The 21430-nt window shown below is 41.0% G+C and overlaps 1 protein-coding gene across 1 annotated transcript in view; it reads left to right on the top strand.

The window, feature by feature from the left end:
* The window catches only part of LOC126175120 (huntingtin), a 539564-nt gene that overhangs the window by 359673 nt on the left and 158461 nt on the right, over nucleotides 1-21430 (top strand). Inside the window, exons 35-36 of the mRNA XM_049921673.1 lie at nucleotides 412-579; nucleotides 17717-17941. Of these exons, the coding sequence (XP_049777630.1) occupies nucleotides 412-579; nucleotides 17717-17941 (393 nt within the window). The remainder of the gene's footprint in view (nucleotides 1-411; nucleotides 580-17716; nucleotides 17942-21430) is intronic.

Genomic DNA, 21430 nt, shown 5'->3' with positions numbered 1-21430 from the left:
TGTTTTTCTAGCTGTATTTTTTTATATTCCCAATTTTTAATTTTTATTTTTATGAAGTAAATGAAACTATTCACAGTTTCTGCTCCTTGTCAAATATGACCTTGGAGTTTCATTTGCTATGATGTTATTCAGGGGGTGGGAGTGTACCCTTGTGACATCTCTCATTATGGTATATTCTGTCTTGAGGCTCTGCTTGTACTACTTGTTTATGTGATGTTCATTAAATTAACCTCATCTAGGTTTGTTTAACATTTTTGTTAATTTTGCATTTTACTTGTAAAGATAAAAACAGGATGTTTAATATACGGATGACATCATGCAAACATTAGAAAAAATGTATACAATGTAGGAAATTGCACTGATTTCTGTCTCAGCAGTTGGCATGCATGTATGTGGTTTATTTTATTACAGGCTTACCAAGATGCTGGAGTTCCCCAGGCAAGTTACAGTGATCCAGCAACCTGCATAGAACTTCAGGAGAAAATGCAGGAGTTGGAAAGCCCCTTGTATGCTGCCTCTCGAGCTGTGTTGTTGCAGCATGTTGCCCATATCAAGAGCCTTCTGCCTCGCCCGCACCAGGTAATAGTGTCTCCGCAAAAGGAAAAACATATCATTTAGATGTAACAAAAACTTAGCATAAAAAAGAATTACTCTCCTGTCATCAGTTCACTTCAGAATTTCTGTTTGTTTGATCACAGAGTCAAGTCTATGAGAGTCAATACTGAAGACTGAACCCACCCACATTCTTTTTAATGATATTATTACTCATGTATAAAGAATGGAAGAGGTGAAATATGGGAAACTTGAGATGAAACTGTAGCAGTGACGTGCTATATTTAGTGGAATAAGCAGACCATCAATTAGTACAGACATGTCAAGGATTGTTATGTTATTTGTGAAATTGTTTAGATATTCCCATATACAAAATGAAAGATGTTAAGTAGGCTGTAAACTGACACTTTCTGCATCATTACAAAATACGCCATGTAAATGTTGAGCAGAGTGTGTAACTGAAAAACTACCTAAGAAGTCAATTCATTCATAATTTGTAAAGTATATTTTATCAGGTTTTATGCACACAGACATATTATGGTTTATATCTACCTTTACTTTCAACTTAATTTATAAAATGAGATCTTCTTTCTCCCTTTTACCGATAGTACTCAGTTGTGTCCTACATGACCTGTGTTCTTGTATTAATTAAGACACCCCACATAACAACACAAATTGACTTTTTTCTTAACTTTGTGCCAGTGAGTCTCTTGGCTGTTGCATCTAATGTCCTACAATTCCTGTATGCAGGAATGTTGAAAACCTCAGACTCAACAGCCTTACCTGGTAATCGATTGTTACATACATTAAGACAGAACACAAATTTAGAAACATTTAAATAAGTAGATTATGTAGTTGTGAATTGATACTGACCAGTTGTTCACTTGTGACAGTAACTGTATATGGGTTCTCACTTGGAAATTTTGAACTGTTTGTAAGGAATATGGTTTCCCTACTATGCTATCAGTCAGACAGCAGAAAGAAATTAATAGTCTGTGATGATTTCAGTTTAAATTTTCTAAAGGATTCTAATAGGAAAAATGATTTGGAAATCTTATTTGGATCCTACAATTTGATCTCAATAATTAATTTTTCAACAGGATGTATAAAGACAGTAGGACCCTAATTGGTAGTGTTTCTCTTGACGAAGCCCGAAACAAGAAAATAACTATATACCCAGCAACAAACGCTCTCTCTGAGCTTGATGCACAGTTGATTAGTATAAATGAGATAGTGCCTTACAGTATAGATACTCACCAGTGGGAATCAGTTGGAATAATTAATGATTCGAGGACAAACAGTTTTAAGAAGAGTTTACAAGAGATGGCCTGGGATGAAATTTATAATGAGCCAAACATTGACATAAAATTTTTAATTTGTTCCTTAATAAATTAATATCATTATTCAAAAATAGTTTTCCACCTACACTACTCAGTAAGGACACTAAACAACTGTGTAAAAAACCATGGATCATCAGGGAGATTAAATTATCTTATGAAATGAAAAGAGACTTTTATCTGTTGGCAAGGAAAAGAAAGATCCTGCAGTAGTTGTGCAATACAAAAATTACTCAAAAAATCTACAAAGAAAAGTTTTTAAAAATGGAGGAACAAGAATATTATGACAGAAATCTGACAAGAGATGTAAGGCTGTATGTAATGTAGTAAAATGAGAAACAGGAAACATCACTATTAATTTGGATGGAGCAGCTATAAATGATTAGTCACAAGAAGCAGATGTGTTTAATACCACTAGTCAGTTAATTTGAACTATTTTTCTGCATATGGTTAGGAAATGAGTGGATTTCTGTAATTTTGGGGTGCAGAATTCATAGACAGCAGAATCAAAAACAGTACGGGTGAACAGTGACAGAATTGAAACAAACAACAAGTACATATTCAGAACGCAATACCACTTAGTATGTAAAAAAAGCTTTTACGTATGCTTTCAGAACCAGTGGTTTGTTCTTCTGGCAGAAGGATTAAAGGGTAAGGAAGAGGGGCGAAGGAAAAGGATTGGAGAGGTTTAGGAAAAGGGGTAGAATTCAGCAGTAAAATCACCCAGAAGCCCAGGTAAGGGGAGACTTACCATGTGGGATGAGAAGGAAAGATTGATTGTTGGGTACTGCACTGGACAAGATCTTCATCAACCAGTTCTTTAATTCCTTCTTCTGCTTCCTCTGTTGGTATGTATGCTGTTATTACTTTTATACTCCTTAATTTCCATTTTATTCTTAGCTACTATGTGGGGTCCTACCCACTCATCTCTTACAGGGTGCCTAAAGGATGCTGCTTCCTCAGATAGCTATACAACAATTCCAGCAAATCACATTAATGGTTTTTGTTACAATAAAGTAGATTGACAATCCTTAACTTTGTATTAAAATAACATGTCTCAAGCGATGGGCGACATGCAAACAATTAGTGTCCATCACTATATACAATGTCCATGTAAGCAATTGATATAAGGCAGAAGTCTCAGTATAGGATTACGGTCTACCACTCCTCTGCAGCCGAGGTTGGCAGGAGCGGCACTTGTATTCTCTTCCTAAGGAGGCCGCTCCTGTTTTGGTGCTGTCCTAGTCAGTGGGCTATTGGCTGACGCTGTCTTACAGCCTTCTCTGCTCTTGCAGGGAAGGGGCTGGATGGGTGAGGACAGCAACTAACGAAGGTTGTGGTCAGCAGGGTTACGGGAAAGTAGGATGTATTACAGGGAAAGTTCCCACCTGTGCAGTTCAGAAAAGCTGTTGTTGGTGAGAAGGATCCATATAGTACAGGCTGTGAAGCAGTCATTGAAATGAAGGGTATCATGTTGCACAGCGTGTTCAGCAACAGGGTGTTCCACTTGTTTCTTGGCCACAGTTTGTCGGTGGCCATTCATGCAGACAGACAGCTTGTTGGTTGTCATGCCTACATAGAATGCAGCACTGTGGTTGCAGCTTAGCTTGTAGACCACATGACTACTGGTTTCAAAGGTAGCCCTGCCTTTGATGTTATGGGTGGTGTTAGTGACTGGACTGGAGTAGGTGGTGGTGGAAGGATGTATGGGACAGGTTTTGCATCTAGGCCTATTACAGGGATATGAGCCATGAGGTAAGGGATTAGGTATGAGCCATGAGGTGAGGGATTGGGAGCAGGGGTTGTGTAAGGATGGATGAGTATAGGTTCAGTGGACTGCAGAATGCCACAGTGGGAGGGGTGGGAAGGATAGTGGGCAGGGCATTTCTCATTTCAGGGCATGACCAGATGTAATCGAAACCCTGGTGGAGAGAGTAATTCAGCTGCTCCAGTCCTGGGTGGTACTAAGTGACCAGGGGGATGCTCCTCTGTGGCTGGATGGTGGGGCTTTGGGAGGTGGTGGAAGACTGGAAACACAAGGCATGGGAGATTTGTTTTTGTACAAAGTTGGGAGGATAATTACAGTCTGTGAAGGATTCAGTGAAAGACTCAGTATATTTCGAGATGGACTGCTCATCACTGCAGATGCGATGACCACAGGTGGCTAAGCTGTACGGAAGGGACTTGGACTGGAATGGGTGGCAGCTGTCGAAGTGGAGGTATTGTTGGTGGTTAGTAGATTTGATATGGATGGAGGTACTGGTGTCAGTGTCTATGAAGGTGGCTTGTTGGGTTGAGTAGGACCAGGTGAAGCAAATGGGGGAGAAGTTGTTGAGGTTCTGGAGGAATGTGGACAGGATGTTCTCACCCTCGATCCAGATTTGAAAGGTCATCAATGAATCTGATCCAGGTGAGGGGTTTAGGATTCTGGGTGTTTAGGAAGCATTCCTCTAGATTGCCCACGAACAGGTTGGCATAGGATAGTGCCATGCAGGTGCCCATAGTCGTACCCATTTTTTTTTTTTTTAATTTTTCTTCCTCTTATTTTTTTTTATTTATTGTCTGCCATCCCCATCATACTATCCCTCCCATTCCCCTCCCCAGCCTCCCCTGGTTTCAGTTGCCTGAGAGTGCAGTCATGTGTGTGAGGCGCATTTCTGTAAGTGTGTGTGTGTGTGCATGTGTGTGTATTGTTGACAGAGGTCATTGGCCAAAAGCTTTAAGTGTGAAAATATTTTCGTTGTGCTTGTCTGCGACTCAGCATGTCCGCTATACAGTGAGTAGCAACTTTACTTCACATGATATTGTTACATTCCATCCTGGATTTTCCATTGTTTGATTGTACTTAAATTTCATGATCTCTTCAGCTCTCATTCCAGATTTCAACATTGTTCGTATATTCCATGTTACTATTTTTCTTTGCCAGGATCATGCTTTGATGTTGCATGCAGTCTCTTGTTGTGGTTCCAAAATATGACATTCTTACAGTGTAGGGTTATCAGCTCCCACACCCAACAGTACCCTGGAGGACATGGATTTTTTTGTGGCTCCTCTGCTGAGGTCTGTCGAGCTGGGGAAGCCCTGCCAGTAGCTAAACTGCTGCTGACATAGGCCTTCTCCTCTTTCACGCTCACAGACCCTCCCGCCTGACACTGGAGATACCTTTGATAAGGTGGTGTCCCTTAAAAATTCAGAAATCACATGTGATAGAACATTTTTAAATACAAATTCTGATTCTACATATCATAATACATGATAATTGAACTATCACATCCCAGATACAAAAGGGCTGTTGAGTAGTGTCACATTTGTTAAATGTAATAAAAAAAATAGTGGTGACAAACAGGTAAAGGGGAAAAACTAAGAGAGTATATTGAACAAGAAACTTACATCAAATTCAGTCATATGGACATCTCACCTACTTCTTCTGAAATTAGGAATAATATTCCCTCAAAAATAAAAGCTCATCCAGGTTTGATGTGGTTTCCAGCAGAGTACTAAGGACTTGTTCCTTGTTCCCGTATAATAAGCTCTCTCATTTTCTGAAATGTGCGTCTTAACTCAAGGAATTTTCCCAGAGAGATTGAAATATGCCATTGTTAAACTCCTCTGTAAGAAAAGGTGATTGGAGAGATTTCAGTAGCTACTGACCTGTTTCACTACTGACATCATTTTTCAAAATTTGTGAGAAGGCCATGTATTCTAGAACAGTACTCCACCTGAGCAGCAATGGTATTCTCAGTAAATCACAATTGGGATTTGAGAAGAGTTGCTCAACTTGGAATGCCGTTAACACATTCACTCACCATATTTTATAAGCGCTAAATAACAAAATAGCACCTGTTGGTATTGTCTGTGACTTATCTAAGGTATATGACTATGCAAATCACATTATTGTTGTGGATAAACTGATGTTTTATGGAATTAATGGTACAGCAAAGCAATGGATAGTGTCATATCTAACTAAAATAATACTTATCTAAAAACAAAGATGATGTGACTTACCAAACGAAAGTGCTGGCAGGTCGATAGACACACAAACATACACACAGAATTCAAGCTTTCGCAACAAACGGTTGCTTCATCAGGAAAGAGGGAAGGAGAGGGAAAGATGAAAGGATGTGGGTCTTAAGCGTGAGGGTAAGGAGTCATTCCAATCCCGGGAGCGGAAAGACTTACCTTAGGGGGAAAAAAGGACAGGTATACACTCTCACACACACACATATCCATCCGCACATACACAGACACAAGCAGACATTTGTATAAAATAATACTTATATGAATATAATAGAGGGAAACATTCCACGTGGGAAAAATATATCTAAAAATAAAGATGATGTGACTTACCAAACGAAAGTGCTGGCAAGTCGATAGACACACAAACAAACACAAACATACACACAAAATTCAAGCTTTCGCAACCAACGGTTGCTTCGTCAGGAAAGAGGGAAGGAGAGGGAAAGACGAAAGGATGTGGGTTTTAAGGGAGAGGGTAAGGAGTCATTCCAATCCCGGGAACGGAAACACTTACCTTAGGGGGAAAAAAGGACACGTATACCCTCGCGCACACACACACATATCCATCCGCACATATACAGACACAAGCAGACATTGTAAAGGCAATATATAGATATATATTTCGGCCCAAGGGCTGAAGGGCAAGTTCCCATCTCTGGAGTTCTGACAGGTTGGTGTTAGTGGGAAGTATCCAGATAACCCGGGCAGTGTAACACTGTGCCAAGATGTGCTGGCCACAGGGTGATCCTCATTACCAACAAACACAGTCTGCCTGTGTCCATTCATACGAATGGACTGTTTGTTGCTGGTCATTCCCACATAGAAAGCTTCACAATGTAGGCAGGTGAGCTGGTAAATCACGTGGGTGCTTTCACACGTGGCTCTGCCTTTGATCGTGTATACCTTCCCGGTTCCAGGACTGGAGTAGGTGGTGGTGGGAGGGTGCATGGGACAGGTTTTACACCAGGGGCAGTTACAAGGGCAGGAGCCAGAGGGTAGGGAATGTGGTTTGGGGATTTCATAGGGATGAACCAAGAGGTTACAAAGGTTAGGTGGACGGCGGAAAGACACTCTTGGTGGAGTGGAGAGGACTTCATGAAGGATGGATCTCATTTCAGGGCAGGATTTGAGGAAGTCGTATCCCTGCTGGAGATCCACATTCAGAGTCTGATCCAGTCCCGGAAAGTATCCTGTCACAAGTGGGGCACTTTTGGGGTTCTTCTGTGGGAGGTTCTGGGTTTGAGGGGATGAGGAAGTGGCTCTGGTTATTTGCTTCTGTACCAGGTCGAGAGGGTAGTTGCGGTATGCGAAAGCTGTTTTCAGGTTGTTGGTGTAATGGTTCAGGGAGTCTGGACTGGAGCAGATTCGTTTGCCACGAAGACCTAGGCTGTACGGAAGGGACCGTTTGATGTGGAGTGGGTGGCAGCTGTCATAATGGAGGTACTGTTGCTTGTTGGTGGGTTTGATGTGGACGGACGTGTGAAGCTGGCCATTGGACAGATGGAGGTCAACGTCAAGGAAAGTGGCATGGGATTTGGAGTAGGACCAGGTGAATCTGATGGAACCAAAGAAGTTGAGGTTGGAGAGGAAATTCTGGAGTTCTTCTTCACTGTGAGTACAGATCATGAAGATGTCATCAATAAATCTGTACCAAACCTTGGGTTGGCAGGCCTGGGTAACCAAGAAGGCTTCCTCTAAGTGACCCATGAATAGGTTGGTGTACAAGGGGCCCATCCTGGTACCCATGGCTTTTCCCTTTAATTGTTGGTATGTCTGGCCTTCGAAAGTGAAGAAGTTGTGGGTCAGGATGAAGCTGGCCAAGGTAATGTGGAAAGAGGATTTAGGTAGGGTGGCAGGTGATCAGCGTGAAAGGAAGTGCTCCATTGCAGTGAGGCCCTGGACGTGCGGAATATTTGTGTATAAGGAAGTGGCGTCAGTGGTTACAAGTATAGTTTCCGGGGGTAACAGATTGGGTAAGGATTCCAGGCGTTCGAGAAAGTGGTTGGTGTCTTTGATGAAGGATGGGAGACTGCATGTAATGGGTTGAAGGTGTTGATCTATGTAGGCAGAGATACGTTCTGTGGGGGCTTGGTTACCAGCTACAAAAGGGGGTGGCCGGGATGATTGGGTTTGTGAATTTTAGGAAGAAGGTAGAAGGTAGGGGTGCGGTGTGTTGGTGGGGTCAGGAGGTTGATGGAGTCAAGTGAAACGTTTTGTAGGGGGCCTAAGGTTCTGAGGATTCTTTGAAGCTCCGCCTGGACATCAGGAATGGGATTACGTTGGCAAACTTTGTATGTAGTGTTGTCTGAAAGCTGACGCAGTCCCTCAGCCACATACTCCCGATGATCAAGTACCACGGTCGTGGGACCCTTGTCCGCCGGAAGAATGACGATGGATTGGTCAGCCTTCAGATCACAGATAGCCTGGGCTTCAGCAGTGGTGATGTTGGGAGTATGATTAAGGTTTTTTAAGAAGGATTGAGAGGCAAGGCTGAAAGTCAGAAACTCCTGGAAGGTTTGGAGAGGGTTATTTTGAGGAAGAGGAGGTGGGTCCCGCTGTGATGGAGGACGGAACTGTTCCAGACAGGATTAAATTAGGATAGTGTGATGGGGAGTTGGATCATTAGGAGTAGGATTAGGATCATTTTTCGTTGTGGCAAAATGATATTTCCAGCAGAGAGTACGAGTGTAGGACAGTAAATCTTTGACGAGGGCTGTTTGGTTGAATCTGGGAGTGGGGCTGAAGGTGAGGCCTTTGGATAGGACAGAGGTTTCGGATTGGGAGAGAGGTTTGGAGGAAAGGTTAACTACTGAATTAGGGTGTTGTGGTTCCAGATTGTGTTGATTGGAATTTTGAGGTTTTGGGGGGAGTGGAGCTGGAAGTGGGAAATTGAGTAGATGGGAGAGACTGGGTCTGTGTGCAATGAGAGGAGGTTGCGGTTTGCTGGAAAGGCTGTGAAGGGTGAGTGAGTTGCCTTTCTGGAGGTGGAAAACCAGGAGATTGGATAGTTTTTTGAGGTGGAGGGTGGCATGCTGTTCTAATTTGCGGTTGGCCTGTAGGAGGATGCTCTGAACAGCCAGTGTGGATGTGGGAGAGGAAAGATTGAGGACTTTTATTAAGGATAGGAGTTGACGGGTGTGATCATTGGCTGAGTTGATGTGTAGGTGAAGGATTAGGTGGGTGAGGGCAATGGATTGTTCAGTTTGGAACTGGTATAGGGACTGATGAAAAGAAGGGTTACATCCAGAGATGGGAACTTTAAGTGTGAGGCCTTTTGGGGGTAATGCCAAATGTCAGACAAGCCTGAGAAAATAAAATATGGGGGCGTAATCTGGCTAGGGCGAAGGCATGTTTGCGGAGGGAATGTAAATAAAACTTAATGGGGTCATTGTGGAGGTGTTGTGAAGGTGACATGGTATTTGAAGGTGGAAAGTGTAACTTGAGGCTGAAATGAAAATGAAAATAAAAAGATATGGGGAGAGATAAAGGTGAACTAGAAAGCAACTGGAGCTTTGGTGTGAAAAAAGGCGAAGAAGTGTTGGTTAAAGCTGGACTATGTTGATCCTGTGGTGAACTTGGGTTGGTAGTCAACGATGTGCACAAAGGTTAGGTGGTTGTGTTGCCGCCAAAACACGTTAAAGGGTGGAAAAATTTGGGAAAATTTTGAAAAAACTGCGTGTAAATGTATTAAAAGGAGTGGTTTTGTGGTGGCAGATTATGAAAGTGAGGCTAACAATTGTCTGACGAAGAAATAATGACGTTAAAACCTGTGGGAAGCGGCTAAAAATGATCAATGATGTGGGAAAAACCATTACACCATTACACCAACAACCTGAAAACAGCTTTCGCATCCTGCAACTACCCTCCCGACCTGGTACAGAAGCAAATAACCAGAGCCACTTCCTCATCCCCTCAAACCCAGAACCTCCCACAGAAGAACCCCAAAAGTGCCCTACTTGTGACAGGATACTTTCCGGGACTGGATCAGACTCTGAATGTGGCTCTCCAGCAGGGATATGACTTCCTCAAATCCTGCCCTTAAATGAGATCCATCCTTCATGAAATCCTCCCCACTCCACCAAGAGTGTCTTTCTGCCGTCCACCTAACCTTCGTAACCTCTTGGTTCATCCCTATGAAATCCCCAAACCACCTTCCCTACCCTCTGGCTCCCATCCTTGTAACCGCCCCCAGTGTAAAACCAGTCCCATGCACCCTCCCACCACCACCTACTCCAGTCCTGGAACTGGGAAGGTGTACACGATCAAAGGCAGAGCCACGTGTGAAAGCACCCATGTGATTTACCAACTGATCTGCGTACACTGTGAAGTTTTCTATGTGGGAATGACCAGCAACAAACTGTCCATTCGTATGAATGGACACAGGCAGACTGTGTTTGTTGGTAATGAGGATCACTCTGTGGCTAAACATGCCTTGGTGCACGGCCAGCACATCTTGGCACAGTGTTACACCGTTCGGGTTATCTAGATACTTCCCACTAACACCAACCCGTCAGAACTCCGGAGATGGGAACTGGCCCTTCAGTATATCCTCTCTTCCCGTTACGCACCAGGCCTCAACCTCCGCTAATTTCAAGTTGCCGCCGCTCATACCTCACCTGTCTTTCAACAACATCTTTTCCTCTGTACTTCCGCCTCGACTGACATCTCTGCCCAAACTCTTTGCCTTTACAAATGTCTGCTTGTGTCTGTGTATGTACGGATGGATATGTGTGTGTGTGCGAGTGTATACGTGTCCTTTTTTCCCCCCTAAGGTAAGTCTTTCCGCTCCCGGGATTGGAATGACTCCTTACCCTCTCCCTTAAAACCCACATCCTTTCGTCTTTCCCTCTCCTTCCCTCTTCCCTGATGAAGCAACCGTTGGTTGCGAAAGCTTGAATTTTGTGTGTATGTTTTTGTTTGTTTGTGTGTCTATCAACTTGCCAGTGCTTTCGTTTGGTAAGTCACATCATCTTTGTTTTTAGATATATTTTTCCCATGTGGAATGTTTCCCTCTATTATATTCATAAAATAATGCTTATTACAATTAAAATATAACTGGATAAATAAAAAAATATCTGCTCACCAAGTGTCAGCAGGAGAACACGCACAACTCCCCCCCTTCCACTCCCCCGTGTGTGTGTGTGTGTGTGTGTGTGTGTGTGTGTGTGTGTGTGTGTGTGTCCTGCTGCCACATGATGGCTCGATTTTTTTTATCTATCCAATTAAAAGAATATTTAATAATTCAACCAATGTAAGCAATGGAGATGTGAAGAAATCACTTATGGAGTTCCACAAGGCTCAATCTTAGATCCACATGTGCATCTCATATATGAGAAAGATGCATCTTACAGTAAAAAAATGTAATTTGTTCTTTTTTGGGATGACACTGGTATTGTAATCAATACAAATATACAATGTACATACAGCAACAGATGAAATGATGACTAATGTTCTTAAAAGTATTATTGAGGCTTTTTCCTCAAATGGTCTTCCTCTCAGTTTCAAAAAGACACAACATATTCAGTTCTGCACATCTAGAGGTACTAGACCACTGGTGATGTAGCTATTATAAGCAGTGCATCCATGAATATAAATAGTGCTTACCGAACAGTGGAAAGTCCAGTTTGGAATATCGACAATATTATGAAAAGGATAGATTGCTACTCATCAAGAAGATGACTCATTGAGTTTGCAGACTGGTGCAATGAAAAGACTGTTACACACTTCTTCAGAAAAGAAAAGAGAATATATACATCTTCACACAAACCAGCACACCTCACATGAAGAAAGTAATGACTTCCCTCAACTAATCAAATACTTCAGGCATCTCCAGAAGAATGATGAGAGAGGCTAAAAAGTGCACAGTGATTAGTACATTGTCAGATCCAATGACAGAGTAAAAACAATGTAGGATATTATAAAATCCAACAACAAAGTGAAAGCAGTGTGGAATATTATAAAAAGAGAAAGAGGGGAAAACAAAGTCATACACAGAAATGAAGAAATTAAATGCAACAGTGAACTGATATCTAATCCAGAAGCTGTTGTGAACACATTCAATAAATTCTTTATGAGCATAGTCAAAAAATAGTCACAAATAATCCAAACGCAAAATGTCAACCAGCTATCCAGAAAAATCACACATGTACAGAGTCAATATTCATTACAACGGTCACTGACGTGTATGTTGCAAAAGCTCTCAGAGAGTTAAAAAATTCATATTTAGTTGGCATTGATGGTACTTCCGCAACTATCAGCAAAAATTGTGCACATGCTATTTGCAGAATCACTAACTCGCCTCTGGGACTGGCCTTTCCTGGCAGGTAGTGTCCTAGAAGCACTGAAACTGCCTGAAGTAATACCTGTTATCAAAAAAGGTGATTATAAAGACATGGACTAGTATAGGCCTATCACAGTTTAATCCGATTTCTCTAAAATATTCGAAAAAATTATGCACAAATGACTGATAGGTTTCACAGATAAAAAAGGTTTACTGAGCTTATCCCAACATGTGTTTAGAAACAGTAAATTTACAGAAACAGCGGTATATGACTGAATTAACACAATACAATGACGTTGAGATACAAAACAACTCACTACAGGAATATTACTAAATCTGTCAAAGGCTTGTGACGCAGTGGATGACAAAATATTGCTGGAAAAAATTGAGCAGTATGGAATCAGAGAACTTGCAAATGAGTGGGTTGCATTGTTTTTAAGCAGTCACATACAGAAAGTCATCATGAAGTACATGAAAAAACAACTAAATTCAATTACCAAAGTAGTAAAACTGTTAAACAAGGTGTGGCACAGGACTGACTATTGATACCTCTACTTGTATATTAATGACTTGAGCCCGAATGTAGATGCACGCCATAATATGCGCACAAAATGATATTGTTTTCAGGTGTCACACCTGTACTCATCAAAGGGGATAATGCAGAGGCTATTCAGAAAGCTTTAAACTTGACTACTGAACATCTCAGCAACTGGGCTACAATCAATCAGAATCCAGAAGAAGACAATGAGGATCGTTAATGGAAACAGACTTACAGACTTCTGCAAACCAATCTTCAGGAAGCTGGACATTCTAACCCTGCTTTGTTTATATATTCTCAACACTGTAAAATTTGTAAAAAACTGCAACTCAAGAAAAATAGTGAAATACACAAACACAATGCTAGAATAAACTCAAATCTACAAGCGACTAAAAAGTTTCACTCTGCCAGAACACCTTGCAAAACAAGAATTAATCTTTGCCAAACAAGAAACACTGCTGCAGTAGAAGTATTTAGTGACGAAATACGAAAAGAGGTGGATCCCTGGGACCCAGCCGCTCCTATTTCTGAAGACTGGCAGAAGGTAAAATTACTTCTTACCGTTACGGCTGGAAATGTGTTTGGTAATCTGGAAGCAAAATCACAGGATTGGTTCATTGAGAACATAGATGTCCTGAAACCTCTCCTTGAGGCTAAGCGTCAGGCCACTGTCATCTGTCATAAAAACCCATGCATTCTACAAGCAGAGAGCTAAGCAAAGCGAAGGCAGCTGTTCAACGCAGTGTCTGCAACTTTTCACTGTCATACAGGAGTGTTTCAATTCTGGCGACATTGGTGGTGTGTACTTGGCCATCAAACGGGCCATAGGACCCATTCCAAATAAGAGTGTACCACTCAAGGAAATAAATGGAAAAGTCATCACAGATCAAAATTGTCAATTGCACCATTGGATAGAATACATTATTCCAGCCTGTACCCACATCTCATCAATATTAGTTCAAACGCAATGGATGAAATTCCTCATATGACACCTTACCATGACTTGGATGTCACGGCTACTATGGGGGAGCTTCAGAGAGCAATTGCACTGCTTAAATGTGGGAAGGGCCCTGGCAAAGACAACGTCTTCACAAAAATTGTAAAACTTAAGCCAGTTTTTCCACTGCTTTTCAACCTCTTACTGAGTTGTTGGGCTGAGGGTACTGTGTCGCAAGACATGCGTGATTCGAATATTGTTACTTTATACAGAGGTAAAGGTGATCACGGCGATTGCAACTGCCGCCATGAAATCTCACTTCTGAGTATACCTGGAAAAAAATTTGCCCATGTGGTCCTGGGCAGACTTCAGAAGCTTGTCAAGAGCGTATAACCTGAGGAACAATGTGAGTTTTGCCCCCTACAATCTACAGTTGATATGGTCACCACACTCCAACACATTCAGGAAAAATGCTGCGAGCAGAAAACCCCTTGTTCATTGGCTTTATCGACCTAAACAAGGCTTTCAACACAGCAGAGAAGGACTGTATGGAGTACTTTTGAAGATAGGGTGTCCTCCAAAGCTCTTAAAGATGATCATGGTTTTTCATGAAGTTATGGAAGGTGCTATGGTCTTCAACAGAATCACGTCTGACTCGTTTGCTGTGAAAAGAGGGCTTTGTCAATGCTGCAAACTGGCTCCCACTCTGTTCGATATTTTTTTCTCAGCATCCCTCAAAGTTGCTTTTGGTGTAACTAACCTGGGCATTCATCTGCATACCAGAGCTGATGGGAAGCTCTGCCACATTTCTCTACTCAGGTCCAAGTGCTTCTGAAAAGACTTGCTTGTAAATAGCCTTTTATTTGCTGATGATGCTGTATTTGTAGTGCATACTCAAGAATATCTGCAAGAGCTTGTGGATAAATTCTCTACCTCATGCAAGCTCTTCTCCATGTCTATAAACGTAAAGAAGATGGGTGTCATGGCACAAGGATACACAGATCCAGCTGTCATCAAACTGGACGGCTTCTTGTTGAAGGCAGTCAATAAATTCTGCTACCTTGGTTCAATAATGACAGAAGATCTCTCACTGGATGACGCGAGAAATGCACAAATAGGAAAGGCTGCCATCTCTTTCGGGAAGTTCCGCACATGAGCATGGGATAACAAATATCTTACATTGTCAACAAAAATATTTGTGCATAGATCAAGTGTGCTGATCACTCTCCTGTATGGAGCTGAGACTTGGATGTCGTATGCCAAACAGGAACAAAAGCTCAATGCCGTTCACCTGCAGTGCTTATGGAGCATCTTGGGAATATCATAGAAGGATCATATGACAAATGATATGGTTCTGAAAACTGCAAAACAACAGAGTTTTGCTGCCACGCTCAAACAACATCACGTGCGGTGGTTAGGACATCTGCATCGTCTGCCCTTGCACACATTACTCAGTGAAATAGCAGGATCAAAGAGACCTCATGGAAGACCTTCACTACACTTTAGAGATTGCATCAATCGTGATATGTGAACATTTAATATTGACAGTGACTAGTGGTAGCAACAACTCGCTGACTGTTGCAGCAAAAGGAGGCAACCGACTGCAGATGGAAGCAAGATGCATGGCCAAGTATGGCTTAACAGCTTAGCTGCAAAATGATTGCGCAGACATTAGTTAACCGTCCTGCTGGCGTGACTCATATTTGTCTCATTTGTGGGCACCAAGTCGGCTCTCGCATCGGACTTCTGAGCCACCAGTGAAAATGTCTCTAGGATGGCACTTTAATCTTTCGACAGGAAGCACCAGGCCATTATATATACGTATTATGTGCAAACACTAAACTTTGTCAAAAGGGAGCATTTCACATTGGCCTCTTAACTGTTCAACGAGCTACTCATATGTATAAAATCTATTGAAAACAACATCCAGTTTATTAAAGCAGTGAAGTTCTACTTGCTGTGCCACTATTTTTGCTTTATAAAACAATACCTAGAAAAGTAATCTTGCTGGCTGTGTTGAAGTGCAAAACAAGAACTATTCAGTGAAGCTAACTTAGCCAATCTGTTGCAGTGTGTCATAATACCATAATTTGCCCATAATATATATTAACAATGTTAACAAATTTTGTCCAACATCTGTAACACACTTCACCTACATCCACATAGATACTCCACAATCCACCATACGGCTCTCAGTGGAGAGTAACCCGTACTACTATTAGTCATTTCCTTTCCTGTCCCCCTCACAAATAGAGTGAGGGAAAAATGACTGTCCATACGCTTCTGTATGAGCCCTAATTTCTCATATCTTATCTTAGTGGTGCTTACACGCAGTGTATGTTGGAGACAGTAGAATTGTTCTGCAGTCAGCTTCGAATGTCAGTTCTCTAAATCTTGTCACTAGTGTTTGTATCAGACCACGTGGTTAAATAAATAAATGTTCTAAAATCATCATGAGCTGACAGGGTTATATTTAAAAGAAATACATTTGAGAAGTTTACTTCCCATCTGTACTGTCCAGGGTAGCTATCTTTTCATCATTGCAGTCAGCACATGTATTCCATAGGTATGAGATGGTCTCCCTGATGCTGGTTTATCTTATCCCTCTTATTCCAGGTATCAGTTACGATACACTATTGCATCTCTCTCTCTCTCTCCTCTCTCCTCTCTTCTCTCTTCTCTCCATGACACACACACACACACACACACACACACACACACACACACACATGTATCATGGATTCCTACTCTTGTGTTTTCCCATGTTTGCAGAGTATTACTTTTGAAGTAACTAGAAGAGTGACAACACTAGAAGACATTACTGTTCTGCAGAAGTCGCCTTGTGTTTTCCAGAGAAATAACATTAAACTACATTATTATAAATGTATGTTCTAAAGTAGGGTTAGATTTTACTGAATAGCGTCCAATTTTTTGTCTTTCAAATCAAATGTTGATGGAAGTTCTGTTCTTAACTCAAAGGAAGAACTGCTCTCTGAGTTGTCAGTACTCATTGTCCTGTTGATGTCATCAGAATCTTGTAATGGCAGTCTCTCAGTGAGAAAGCTCAGTATGTTTCTCTGAAAAGATCACAATCTATTTCCGGCCCCATTCTTGTAATATCTGAGTTTGTGCTTCATCTAACAACTTCATCGTTGATGAGACATTAAACGGAGGAGGAGATTAGTGTTTAACGTCCCGTCGACAACGAGGTCATTAGAGACGGAGCGCAAGCTCGGGTGAGGAAAGGATGGGGAAGGAAATCGGCCGTGCCCTTTCACAGGAACCATCCCGGCATTTGTCTGAAGCGATTTAGGGAAATCACGGAAAACCTAAATCAGGATGGCCGGAGACGGGATTGAACCGTCGTCCTCCCGAATGCGAGTCCAGTGTGCTAACCACTGCGCCACCTCGCTCGGTGAGACATTAAACCTTAATCTTATTTTTCTTACCTCTTATATAGTATAAGACTAATGTTAAGATTAACTGGTTAAAACGGTTTTTTTGTTCCTTGCATGAACAGTATAGTTGATTTTTGGAAATTAGTTTCAGAATTGAAAACATTTTAGTAGGCACCTATAATGTGATTCAGTGCCTGTGCTGTAATGTAAGTTGTTTATAAAGTGGCCATTGAGAAACATCAGTGGTTTTCACATAAAAGATAAATTATTTGTTTTTAGAGTTCTCTTTTCAACTTTTGACAACTTTGAACACATTCAGAAACTGCAGAAGTCATGTGTGTAAAGAAACTAGTTTTGTATTAGATCATATTACATCATCAATAACTAATCAGATTAATAAATTAGTAATAACTAAAATACAAAATTATATTGTTAGAAATTTAAATTTAGATGAAAATAGTTTCTTCCAAATTGATGCATAAAATTTTGATTACCTTATGTCTGTTTGTATTGCCAGAGAGCCACATGTTATTGTGTCCTGTTCTCTAAATGAGTGAGTTGTATTTGTCTTTACAGCTAGTAACTACCAGTTATGACACACAAAAATGTCATTTAATGTTGATAATTCTGACATAGAGGTGTATTCTTTTATTTCAGGTATTTAACCCTGAAGGCAGAAGTCCTTTGCCCAGGGAAGTGAAGTACACATCTCGTCTTTCAGATCTTCTGTCTGATTCTAAATTCTGGGACCTGATATTTGAATTGGCTCCTGGAGTTACCTGCTACCTGCAATCTCTGCCGAAGCTTGCTCTGGGTTCATGGCCATCTGTGCCTCAGCAGGACTGTGAGCCACTTGCAAAGTTTGGTGTTATTTGTCTCGAGGTGTGTTACTCACATGACGTTGTAGATTACATTAGACATTTTGTTATACAGTTTTAATTTAAATAATTGTTAAAAAGCTAACTGCAAACATGTAAGTGTTTATATACTAAAGTGCATAAAATAATTTCTAGGAAATTTTCAGGCAATCTAGTCATGTAAATAATTTGAATTGCTTTAAAAAAACTGATATTCTGAGGAGACACTTACATAACAATAATCTGAGAAAAACTACAAGTCATTGTGTATTGTGTGACACATATAATATGTGAAAAACTCTTAACCTCTTTGGATTAGGCATTCACTTATTTGCAAAGAAAAAAACTGTACTGGGGCTGTATCTGTAACTCTTAAACATGAAAACTTACGGAGCTCCAGGGAAAGAGAGAGAGGGTTGGAGCATGTGATGGGAGGAGACAGATCATCCAGTTTAAGGAGACCCCATAAAGTCCCCCAGAGACATGGCCTCCATTGATGAGAGTATTAAAATTTTAGTGATCAGCTGCTGAAAGATTTACAGAACTGTGTCAGGGTTTGAAACAGTCCTAAAAAGCAATGGAACTCACATTATAATGGTACAAAAACATGGCTTAAACCTAAAGTAGACAGTAGTTTTTATGGTAAATCTACTAAACCTAAGAGTATACCAAAAGGAGTGGGTAATGGGACATGGCAGTGGTGTATTCATTGCAGTGGTCAAGAAAAACAGAGTGACAATCAGATATCAATTGTGACAAATAAACAAACACAAATGTCAGAAGCACCAACAAACACTACAACAGCAACTATTCAGAAACACATTCATTAAGCAGCCAAAACATTGAATAACTGCTGAGAGAGCAGGGCAGAAATACAGTCTGGCATGTTAACGTGCTGGCACTCTCGCGCGCGTGTGTGTGTGAGTTGTCCTGCCGCTGCTTGCTGAGTAGATATTTTTTATCTATCCAGTTACATTATATTGTCAAAAATTCATTATTTTTGTTGTTATAGAATTTATTCTGAAATATAAGTTTGTCAGTAATTTTAAATCACTGTATTTACATAAGGAATAGTGTGTGTGAAGAGCTTTCTAGAGGGATCAATATGTAGTACTACATTTGTTAATCCCAGAATCAATCTTTCACTCTGCAGCAGGAAGTGCACTGTCCTGAAAATTCTGACATTTTGAAACTGTGTGGTGGGCCCGGACTTTAACTTGGAGCACTGCCTTTCACAGGAAGTGCTGTTTACCAGCTGAGCAATCCAAGCATGATTCATGATCTGTCCTCACAGCTTTGCTTCCAGCAGTACCCCATCTCCCAAATGTCCCAACATTGATCCCTGACCCACTACCCGGTTTTAATCTGCCAGAGACTTTAAATTAATTTGATAACTGCATAAATTGTAGATGGTCATAACTGCACCAGATCACAGTGTGTGCACTGTTAGACTCAGATTATTTAGTGTATTCAGTGTAATGAGTAGGAAATGGAGAATAAATTGATACTGTGGAAGTAGTTCATATTGATAAGAAAACTGATGAGCTCTCTTAGGCCAGCCAAAAGTAAAATGGGATAATTTAGTAGATGAGAGAGGTAGGAAAAATTGGCAAAAAGAATTGACTCTTGAATCTTTAAGTTTCCTAATTTGTCACATATTTATGTTGCTATTTTTGCATCTTTTTGATAGTGAATAAATACCATATTTACCCTCATACGAAGAGCTTTTTTTTGTGAAATTCACCATTTGATGGGGAGGGGGCAGGGTCTTCTTACATTCAAAGATTAATTTATTGCTGCTGAGGTCAACATTTTTATTTTGCGTAATAGATTAACATAGGGGTCATCTTACAATTAAAAATGAAGATGTTTGCAGTTGAGGTCATATGCACATTTCTTTTGAAGAATTCAGAAGGGTTTGAGGGAGAACAGTTACGCCACCTTGGCAGGGAACTAGGATGAGTGTAGAAAGGGGAATGATGATAGGGCAGCAAATTTCATTGTGGTGTGGGCCTTGGAATGTATACAGTGTACCTTGACTTTTTGTGAATGTCTGCCGGGTTCAAACTGCAGTTTGCCTGAATCCACTTGTAGTCAGAACTGAACTGACTACAAAATTGGACAAATATTCAACAATAATATACATTTCTGCTGGAGATGATAAAAATTTAGGTATGGACCAGTGGCATACCTGTGTGTTCAATGCAGCAGTGTTCTCAATGGTCATGTGAAATAGGATGGGAACAGTAGAGGGTTTGTCAGCTGCTGGTCTCATGCATCCATTGAGAAAGTTGCTGGCAGACATGTTTGAAAGAAAGAGATGAAGGAATATTATCACATTCTCATGTCAATAGAGACGTGAAATCCACTATTTATTTGGGAAAAACAACTGTGTTATCACGTCCTGTTCACAGGTCCCACTGTAACCACAACTTTGGAAATTGCAACATATCCAGAAAAAACAGTACAGTACAGTGTGTTTGAAAAAGAACTCCCTAGTTTTAACGTGTCCTAGAATCTGTACAAAGTGACATACAGTATTCTAGCTTGTGGTGTTTGACTATCTACTCTCCAGGTTTGGCTCCCCTGCAGTTGGCAGGTCTGCTTGACCACGAGACAGCACCAGTGCTGGACACCCCCCCCCCCCCCCCCCCCACACACACACACACAAAGTTCAGTTCAGTCCAGGCCTGCGTGCAGTGCAGTGCAACTCGGCAACAATGTGTACTCCGCAACAGAAAGCACAGTGTGTTATTTGGCTTGTGAAAACTGGGTCAGTTATAACTGTGCAATGTAATTTTAGGTGTCAGTATGTTGGTGAATCACCTACAGCAAAAACTATCCATCATTGGCTAAAGTTTTTCAAGGAAACTGATAGTGTTTTAAAAGCAAAATCACCAGGTGGAAGATTTGTGTCGTCGGAGCCTGAAAAAGTCATTGGCCAGATGTAGTCTACAATTAGGAGTGCCTAAAGGTACTGTGTATGATGATGTGTGTGTAAAAGACAAGTTGTGCGCCTACAAATTGCAACTGTTACATGAAATAAAACCTACTGATAAAACAAAAGATATGAGTTTGCTGTTGACTTTCTACACTGAATTGATGATGATGATGATGTCAATTTTTTAAAAACAATTCTCTTTTCTGATGAGGCTACATTTCATGTCAGTGGAACAGTTAATTGTCATAACTGCAAAATTTGGGGGGCAAAGCATCCACATGAAGTTATTCAGAATCAACGTAATCTCTGAAAGTTAATGTCTGGTGTGGTTTGATGGAAGATTGTGTGATTAATCCTTTCATTTTTGTAGAAAAAACAATAAACGGGGACATTAACAGTGGCATGTTGACAGAGTATGTCTTTCCCCAAATGGACGATATTAAGGTGGAAAAGGCACTTGTGTTTTTCCAACAAGATGGCGCCCCATCTCATTACAGTAACCATGTGCTTGCAGCTCTTGTCACTTGCTTTCCAGGAAGGTGGATAGGCTGGGCTGGCCCAATACCTTAGCCA

This window comes from Schistocerca cancellata, chromosome 3 (genome assembly GCF_023864275.1).
Source record: "Schistocerca cancellata isolate TAMUIC-IGC-003103 chromosome 3, iqSchCanc2.1, whole genome shotgun sequence".
Taxonomy (NCBI): domain Eukaryota; kingdom Metazoa; phylum Arthropoda; class Insecta; order Orthoptera; family Acrididae; genus Schistocerca; species Schistocerca cancellata.
This window is presented reverse-complemented; position numbering and strand designations above follow the sequence as displayed.